Raw genomic sequence first — 10,000 nt, forward strand, 5'->3', positions numbered from 1 at the left:
CAGGTGAAATATAAAGCGCGAGATATTTTTATATATACTGTATATTTTTAAAAAAATTGGTGTGGTTTTTGGCGGGCTGGAATGGATTAATAGCATTTCAATGCATTTCAATGGGGAAATTTGATTTGAGATACGAGCAATTTGAGTTACGAGCTCGGTCACAGAACGAATTAAACTCGTAAGTCAAGGTTCCACTGTATATATATATATATATATATATATATATATATATATATATATATATTATATATATATATATATATACACACATACACACACACACACACACACACACACACACACACACACACACACATACAGTCACGTGAAAAAGTAAGTACACCCCATGTAAAGTTTTGACTTTTCCAATATATTTAAACATACAGCTATTTGATCTTCATTTCAACAATATTGATAGATAACGGTGATAAAATATAACAAATATCATGAAACATTTACATTTTGTAGTCCATTTTATAATTTAAATAAACATAAATGCAAATTTCGTATGTGGAAAAAGTAAGTACACCCCATGAAATGATTTTATCTTTATAACACATGTGGACATATCAATATTTGATCTTCATGTAAACAGTATCTATAGATAAAGGTGATCTAATTGAACAAAAAACAATGACAAATTGACTTTGCAATAATTTATTCAACAAAAAATTGTTGCACAGCATGCACAATTGCATGCACAGCTCATTTCAAATCCCCCCACAACATCTCGATGGGATTTAGATCCGGGCTTTGACTTGGCCATTCCAGAACCCTCCATTTCTTTCTTTTCAGCCATTCCTTGGTGGATTTACTGGTATGTTTAGGATCATTGTCATGTTGCAAGGTCCACCTTCAGTTGAGCTTCAACTTTCCGACAGATGGCCTCACATTATCCTCAAGCACCCTCTGGTACAATGAAGAATTCATAGTGGATTCTATGATGGTGAGCTGCCCAGGCCCTGATGCAGCAAAGCTGCCCCAAACCATAATATTTCCACCACCATGCTTCACAGTTGGTATCACGTTCTTGTGGTCAAATGCTGTCTTTGGTTTTCGCCAAACATGTCTTCTGGTACTGTCGTCAAATAGCCCTACCTTTGAGTCATCTGTCCAGAGCACATTGTTCCAGAAGTGCTGGTCTTTGCCCAAGTCTTCATTGGCAAACTTTAGTCTTGCCCTGATGTTCTTTCTGGACAGCAAAGGTTTCCTCCTGGCACACCTCCCATGTAGATCAAATTTGTGCAGCCTCTTTCTAATGGTAGACTCGTGTACTTTGACATCAACAGTGGCAAGAGCTACCTGGAGGTCCCGTGATGACATTCTGGGGTTCTTCGAGACTTCTTTCAGCATCTTGCGGTCTGCTCTCAGGCTGAACTTGCTGGGGTGGCCTGGCCTGAACAAGTAGGTCGTTGCTTGGAATCTTCTCCACTTGTAGATGATCTTCCGGACAGTCGAATGATTGATTTCAAATTGTTTGGAGATCTTTTTAAATCCCTTCCCAGACTCGTAGGCATCTATAACCTTCTTTCTGAAGGCCTCAGCGAGCTCTTTTGATCTAGGCATGGTGACGCTGCACACTTCAACAACAAAGAGTAAACCAAACGAAATGTCTGAGGTTTAAATAAGACAGGTTCCTCCAAGATCATCTCTGACGATGTTGTAATCATTTGCACCCGAGCTGGTGCACCTGATTCTAATTTTAGGTATTTGAAGTAGTGATAAATGTAGGGGTGTACTTACTTTTTCCACATGCGAAATTTGCATTTATGTTTATTTAAATTATACAATGGACTACAAAATGTAAATGTTTAATGATATTTGTTGTATTATATCACCTTTATCTATCAATATTGTTGAAATGAAGATCAAATAGCTGTCTGTTGAAATATGTTGAAAAAGTCCAAACTTTACATGGGGTGTACTTACTTTTTCACGTGACTGTACATACTATACATGCCGATGTACAATATTGTACAGTACTAGTGGGGTCACCCGTGGGAATCCCACGGGCATGGACGTGTGTGACATTTCGACATATTGAGTTAGATGCTGCACCTGCACATTCAGTTTCACAAAATGGTTACTGGCAATTTATCAGATGCACAAATGATGTAATCTACACAATGTATTTACTTCTGATAACATGTGAATGCATGTGCGTGCACACCCACACACACATACACACATATACACACACGTACACCCACACACATATATACACACATACATACACACACATACACACATGTACACCCACACACGTACACCCACACACATATATACACACACATACATACACACACGCACACACACACGTACACACACATATACACATACACACAAACACATCTCGTTTTTTCATTTCTGTTCCTCACAATTTTGTCTCTCTTATTCACACACACACACACACACACACACACACACACACACACACACACACACAGACACACACACACACATATATATATATATATATGCACATATATACACATATATACATCCACACACACACACACACACACACACACGTACACCCACACATGTACACCCACATACATGTACACCCACACACATGTACACCCACACACATGTACACACACACAATACACATACACACACATATACACCCACCCACATCTACATACACACACATATACACACACACATATACACCCACACATATATACACATACACACACATATACACCCACATACATATACACACACACACACATATACACCCACACAAATATACACACACACACACACATATACACACATATACACATATACACATACACACACATACACACATATACACATATATATTGTTGAAATGAAGACCAAATAGCTGTATGTTGAAATATGTTGAAAAAGTTAAAACTTTACATGGGGTGTACTTACTTTTTCACGTGACTGTACATACTATACATGCCGATAGACAGGTTTTAACCGACAGGTTGTTGGAACTCTCCCCTCCCCTCCTCTTCTCCCTCTCTCCCCTCTCCTCCCACCCTCCTCTCTCGCCTCACCTCACTCCCCTCCCTACCTCCCCTCTTTCCACCTCTCCCCCACTCCCTACCTCCCCCCCTCCCCCTACTCCCCTTCACCACCCTTCCCTCTCTCCTCCCTCTCTCGTCTCCTCCCCCACCCCTTCCTCCTCCTCCCCCTCTCCCCTCCACTTCGGGATTTTTTTAAACCAAACTTGGTACAAAGGTGTCATTAGATGCAAAGCTGAATTGATTATTTGTTGGGGTCAAAGGCCATGTGACCTTTTCTCGTACAACAGTACGAGGAGAACAAGGTTACAGCTCGTGTGCTCCAAATGTTAGAATGGCCACCCCAGAGTTCAGGCATGAGCCCCATCGAGGCTATATGCGATTACCTGGAAACAGAGAAAAACAAGAGGAATCCAACTAACCTTACAGAACTGTGGAATATACGACAGGATATTTGGCAGAATATTCCTGTAAGAATGCTTCAATCCTATACAGGAAGCATGGGTAAAAGAGTGATAGCACTTAAGGAAGCAATGGCTGAGCACACAAAGTATGGACTGATGCTATAAAACGATACTGTTGTTGTTATTTACTTTAAGCAGTTTGTTTCAAGCACATTTATAAAAGGTGTCAATTTACATTGATAAATACACATGACTGTTATCACTGATAATTTGACATACATCAATCACACAAAATTAAATTGTGATGGTGGTGATTTCATGCAGATATTCAGAACTTCTGTGAATTTGCCATTAGCAGTTTGTTTGTCTTTCCAGTGACATTGTTGCAGACATGAAAATCAAGCGTACAACAGGAACATCCCATGGTTTTGGACAGCTGCGTTTTGATGAGGGACAGAACAATCTGAGTGCGCACATGGACAAGTAAGACAATAGTGAGGGGAGAAAAGAAAGAGAGGGATTATTTAAATGGGGAGGTTTTCTTTCTGTTGATAAAGCAGGGCCACATCTCGTAATCATTCATTAAATTAATTTAATTTCTCTCCGTATCGTAAATCCCACAAGTTCATGTACTGAGGTTGATTAACATGACATTTCGATAGTCTGATCCTCTGGAAAATGATGAGGAAGTGGTACTTTTGTGTCTTGGCAAGCAAACATTTTATTTTTATTGTCATCGATGTTTTCTTTCTACCACTGCCAAAGCTCAAGGGTTTTCCAGCAAAAGCGTCTTGGCATCTTCCATTTGCCCACTGACAGTTCAAGTTCTTCACAGACTGATGGTATGTACACCTTGAATTTTGTATCTTTGTGTCCTGTCCTGCACATAATCGTTTGTTTCTTGACTTTTAAGAGTATTTTGTAATTGTTGTGACAAAATCTATTTGCATGAAAATCGTCGTGTTTATTCAGTCATTCAAACTCATGGGTCTCACTGTTTGCCATAGTCTTTCTTGGCCTCCAAAGCCAGCCACCCGACTGGACATCCTCCGTCATAAAAAGTCCTTATTTGGCACACCTGAACTCATATCCACCTACAAGGCCTTCATCCACAGCTTGATGAAGTAATGCTCTCCCCTCTGGGCTGCCACCACTGCCTCACATTTTGCTTAACTTGACGCCATGGAAACCAAGGCCTTTAAGATTACTGCAATGTCCTGCTATGAAGCTGAGTCTATGGGCCTATCACTTCGCCATCGCCAACAGGTTGCTGGCCTTTCTCTTCTACCACTTCCTTTCTAGTCTTGCGACCTCTGCTCTTTCCGTGCTTTGTGCCTTCGAGGATTCTGCAAGGCTCACGTGGTCCACCATCAACCCTCTTCTGGTGAAACTACCTAAATCCAGGATCAATGCTCAACTCCACTCATTTGTTCCTCTTTTTCCCCACATGTGGAACGAACTACCATATCCTCTTCAATGTCATTCTCCCCTTCAAGTTTTCAAGATGGCTGTCCACCACCATCTCTTATCGTCCCCAATCCAAAATAATGATCTTTTCTAGCCTCGATATCACTTGTCCTTCCAAATGTCCAGTTTTCCCTCGTGAGAGTTTCCTTCTGTATCCATATTCTCTACCACGTGCATCCTATCCTGTCCCCCATTCCTCCCCACACCCATTGTTTCTCCAAGACTCCCACTATCTTTGCTTTCAACTCTGCTGTTGGTGTTTCCCCCCTCTCTCTACTGCTTATTTTACATGCATTTATACTGTTTCTTTTGTGTCCTGTTTTTTGTCTGTTGCATCCTGATCTGTTCAGTGTACTAGCTCTTCTATGAGCCTCGACGATGTATGCAAAAAAACACAAAAGGAAAGATTAATATTTATCGCCCATTTTACTCCCTCGACCAGATAGCCCACAGTACATTCAGAAAGTATACAGACCCCTTCACTTTTTTCACATTTTGTTATGTTGCAGCCTTATGCTGAAATCGTTTAAATTCATTTTTTTCCCTCATCAATCTACACTCAATACCCCATAATGACAAAGAGAAAACAGGATTTTAGAAAGTTTTGCAAATTTATTAAAAATAAAAAACTGAAATATCACATTTACATAAGTATTCACACCCTTTGCTGTGACACTTGAAATTTAGCTCAGGTGCCTGCCATTTCTCTTGATCATCTTTGAGACGTTTCTACACCTTGATTGGAGTCAACCTGTGATAAATTCAATTGATTGGACACGATTTGGAAAGGCACACACCTGTCTATATAAGGTCTCACAGCTGACAATGCATATCAGAGCAAAAACCAAGCCATGAGGTCGAAGGAACTGCCTGCAGAGCTCAGAGACAGGATTGTGTCGAGGCACAGATTTGGGGAAGCCTACAAAAAAAATTCTGCAGCATTGAAGGTTCCCAAGAGCACAGAGGCCTCCATAATTCTTAAATGGAAGAAGTTTGGAACAACCAGGACTCTTCCTAGAGCTGGTCGCCCGGCCAAACTGAGGAATCGGGGGAGAAGGGCCTTGGTAAGAGAGGTGACCAAGGACCCGATGGTCACTCTGGCTGAGCTCCAGAGATCCTGTGTGGAGATGGGAGAAACTTCCAGAAGGACAACCATCACTGCAACACTCCACCGATCTGGGCTTTATGGCAGAGTGGCCAGACGGAAGCCTCTCCTCAGTGAAAGACACGTGAAAGCCCACAGAATCTTGTTTCTCACAGTCTGAGAGTCCTTTAGGTGCTTTCTTGCAAACTTCAAGCGGGCTTTCATTTGATTTGTATTGTATTTGATTTGTATTGAGTGCAGATTGATGAGGGAAAAAATGAATTTATACGATTTCAGCATAAGGCTGCAACATAACAAAATGTGAAAAAAGTGAAGGGGTCTGAATGCACTGTATGTAACACTTTACATATAGTGTAGGCTGTTATGTCATTTCGTGTTTTTTTTTTGTTAAAAGCAAAATTCCACTTAATTCCTTGTCTTTGGGGTGTCACATGTTCGAAAAAATAGGTTGTTAATTTTTTTAAACGGATTAAGGGTGTCAAATCCAAGATGGCCGCCAAAATATATAAATTCCATTAAAACTGGTATTCTGAACACAGTATGAGGTCCAAATTAATGATATTACCCATAATTTCAATACCAAGGAGTTCAAAAACAATTAATTTCAATATGGCAGTCAAATTCAAAATGGTGGAAAAATCCAAGATGGCCGCCACTTCTTAAATAACCACAGTACAAAAACTTAATGTTCTTGATAACACAAATTGTGAATGATGAAATAGGTCCATTTTGGTGGTAATGCCCACATAAGTAATGCTAGGCCGTTGGTGAAACATGTTACTGATTCGTTGAAATCGGTGGATGCCAGCCATAGTGAGAAAATCCAATATGGCTACCACTGTTTTACACAAAGGTCCACATTGCTATAACAATGATAGCGTAATGTAATTTCCTGTTTGACCATATTTAAATATTCCTGTCTCACAATCATCCGTTTTACCTTACAAGTCCTCGTGTTCATCTCCCACAATGTTCTGAGCTGATTGTTCATTGTTGCTACAGCCGTAGTTCAAACAGCTACAGACCTCTGTGCATGGGAGTTTATTGCTGCGGCAACTACAGGAGTTTCCTTTGCATCCTGATTTGCAGCCACATTTTACCAGCTTAGTCACGGCCTCTGGTGCTGGAGGGTTCAAACACATCACCGGAAGAAATCTATTTTCCTCTGACTTCCATCCGTAGTCAGTGGGAGAAGGAAGGGACGGTTGACTTTCGCATGCCTGCATCCATATCATTGCAATATAATGTGCTCGCAGAATGTGTGGTGTCAATGATCCAGAGGTTGGAGGCAGACTCTCTCCCTCGGCCTGTCGATTTGAGTACAAGAACCATCGTAGTGCATTTACTTTGGTGTGTGTTTTGGATCTGTACAACAAGCAAACGAACCTTTCCAGTTGGTCAATTGCGTTTGGAGAGGGTGTAGCAGCAGATTTGCTAAGTGAAGCAAGTGAATCCAGTATCATATCATCGCAGGACATGAACACCTTCATACACCTGTCCTTTGTCCTGCCGGCGAACCTGCCACACATATCTGATCCTGTGAAAGAATGAAACCCGAGAATAGCTGAGGCGCGGTTATCTCCTAACTTTTCAAAGATAGGTTTGACTGCAATTTTCCGATTCAGTTTTCCTTTTCCGGTAAGGAAATATGTCTCAGCAGGTAGCTGTGGATACATGTGGATCATCAGCAAGAAGACATCGGTATCTGTAGAGTCTATTACAAGTTCTACATCGCCGTTAACTGTTAGGGCATGGAGCAAGAGTAACGTATCCGCTTCTTCATGACCGTGTTTTACCAATTCATCAGGCACACTTACATTGCCTTTTGTCTCAGTGCTGAAGGTTACCATGAACTTCTTCAATTTGTTGGCAGAGCTGTTGCTGTGATCCAGAGTCTTTGCAGCTAAATACTCTACAAGTTCTGCCTTGGTTTTGACACTTGAAAGGAAGTCCTTCAAGGAAATATTCTGGATCAGTGTACTATCTTGGATGTGATAGTAGGTCGAGTTTCCCTTTGTTCTCTTTTTTCTCATTTGCTCTTTCAGAGAACTTTCGACGTATCTGTCAAATACCAGTCTTACTTCGTCGTAGTTAGCTGCAATCCTGATAAGCTTTTCAAGAAATGACATGGCAAAATCACTGCATGTTTTCATTTTGTCTGTCTTGGAGATGGAGTTAACGAGGGCCATGCCATCTATGACTACAACTTTAAATTTCTCAGACATGTCGGACATGTCATTTGAAGCTTCTTGCTCAGGCTGCGCTTCTTGTACTTCAGGCGCCTCGGCTTGGGGTGGTACTTCAGTTTGGGAGTTTTCACTCAATACTTGGTCGCCAGAAACACTCGGTATGGCATTAGCTGGATCGCTTGTGGCTTCTGTTGGGCTAGGTTGCTCCTTGGTAACTAGCGCTTCAAGATGATGAAGGACCTTAGCCTTGTCATATGCTAGGAGAAGTGACCCATCCGAAGCGAAAAGGGCACGTGGAACAATTCCAAATTCATACTTCCCAATACAGTCCTTTAGATCAAGGTCTGGACGGCTTCTTGATGCTACTATAAACCTCTGTAGGAGTCCTCGTTCTTCTTTGACTTTAATGAGTTTGTCACCTGCTTTCACTTTCTTCACTGTGTTGGCACTTTTGAAAGTGCCTATGTTCTTTTTCTTCATTGGATCCCACACTGAAAGTTTTCCTTCTGTAAGGCGTTCTTTGACAAATGTCTGGAACAACTGTTGTCCGATGGCATCGCGGTCTACTATGTCCTTTGTTACCTTTTCATCAATTACTTTCTTGGTAAGAAGGTTACACAGGTCACTCTCATCGGTTACGAATGGGTCTCCATGAACAACAAATACCTCTGTCAATCTAGCGGAATTTCTCATTACTCGGGTGGACTTTCCCCCTGTGATCTCGTGGTGTTGGTCTCTGGTATCAGCACCTTCCATGCCATATTCTCTTTGAAACTCCTCTACTAGATTAGACAAGTCAGGTGCAATCAGGAAGAAACGGTCTAGAGCTCTCTCAATTTGGGTTATTCCAGTAATGCCTCCAATGACCTTGAGTTTGCGGTTCTCCTGCTCAATTCCGTGATCTGGACCTATTGAAGTGAATGCAGCAATCCCCTTCGTCACACAGAAATTTCCTTTCAGGAGTTCTGCCCAGACATCTGGAAAAACTTGTTCTGTTTGCTGCATTGTTGACAGGTACAAAGGGAGCAAACGTGCGTAGTTCAGGTGGTCGTGAGCAAAGAAGTACTTGATAAGAGCTTCAGTAAGATAAGCTTGATAAGAGCTTGATATTTTGAATTTGACTGCCATATTGAATTTAATTGTTTTTGAACTCCTTGGTATTGAAATTATGGGTATTATCATTAATTTGGACCTCATACTGTGTTCAGAATACCAGTTTTAATGGAATTTATATATTTTGGCGGCCATCTTGGATTTGACACCCTTAATCCGTTTAAAAAAATTAACAACCTATTTTTTCGAACATGTGACACCCCAAAGACAAGGAATCAAGTGGAATTTTGCTTTTAACAAAAAAAAAACACGACAGCCATTTTTAAGACATAGCAGCCTACACTAATATGCAATATACAGTATATATATATATATATATATATATATAATATATATATATATATATATATATATATATATATATATATATGTATATATATATATAGAGATATATATATATATATATATATATATATATATATATATATATATATATATATATATATACTGAAACGCAAAAGAAACTTACCACCTTTGAAACCTTTAAATATCAACAATAACACTGCGTGTAGTAAATTTGTGAACTTATTTGTGGACAATAGTGTCCTCACTGTCAGACAAAACGGTCACGGATGGTCACTTGAACCTTCAATGGTCACTTCATAGCACAGCTGTTGAACAGCCATTTTGACTGTCAGTGATTAGCCAAGGGTTACGGGATGATTTTAATGAGCTGCACGTGATGTCTTGATATTGGCTTTAAAAAGGCCAGTGCAAAAT

At 40.5% G+C, this 10,000-nt stretch overlaps 1 protein-coding gene across 7 annotated transcripts in view; it reads left to right on the top strand.

Moving 5' to 3' along the window:
* The window catches only part of MRPS31 (mitochondrial ribosomal protein S31), a 396,402-nt gene that overhangs the window by 51,375 nt on the left and 335,027 nt on the right, over positions 1-10,000 (top strand). For all 7 annotated transcript variants that reach the window (XM_078782073.1, XM_078782077.1, XM_078782074.1 and 4 more), the window contains 2 exons: positions 3,782-3,889; positions 4,172-4,248. In XM_078782073.1, the coding sequence (XP_078638199.1) occupies positions 3,782-3,889; positions 4,172-4,248 (185 nt within the window). The remainder of the gene's footprint in view (positions 1-3,781; positions 3,890-4,171; positions 4,249-10,000) is intronic.

This window comes from Myxine glutinosa, chromosome 7 (assembly GCF_964187855.1).
Source record: "Myxine glutinosa chromosome 7, kmMyxGlut1.1, whole genome shotgun sequence".
Classification (NCBI taxonomy): Eukaryota; Metazoa; Chordata; class Myxini; order Myxiniformes; family Myxinidae; genus Myxine; species Myxine glutinosa.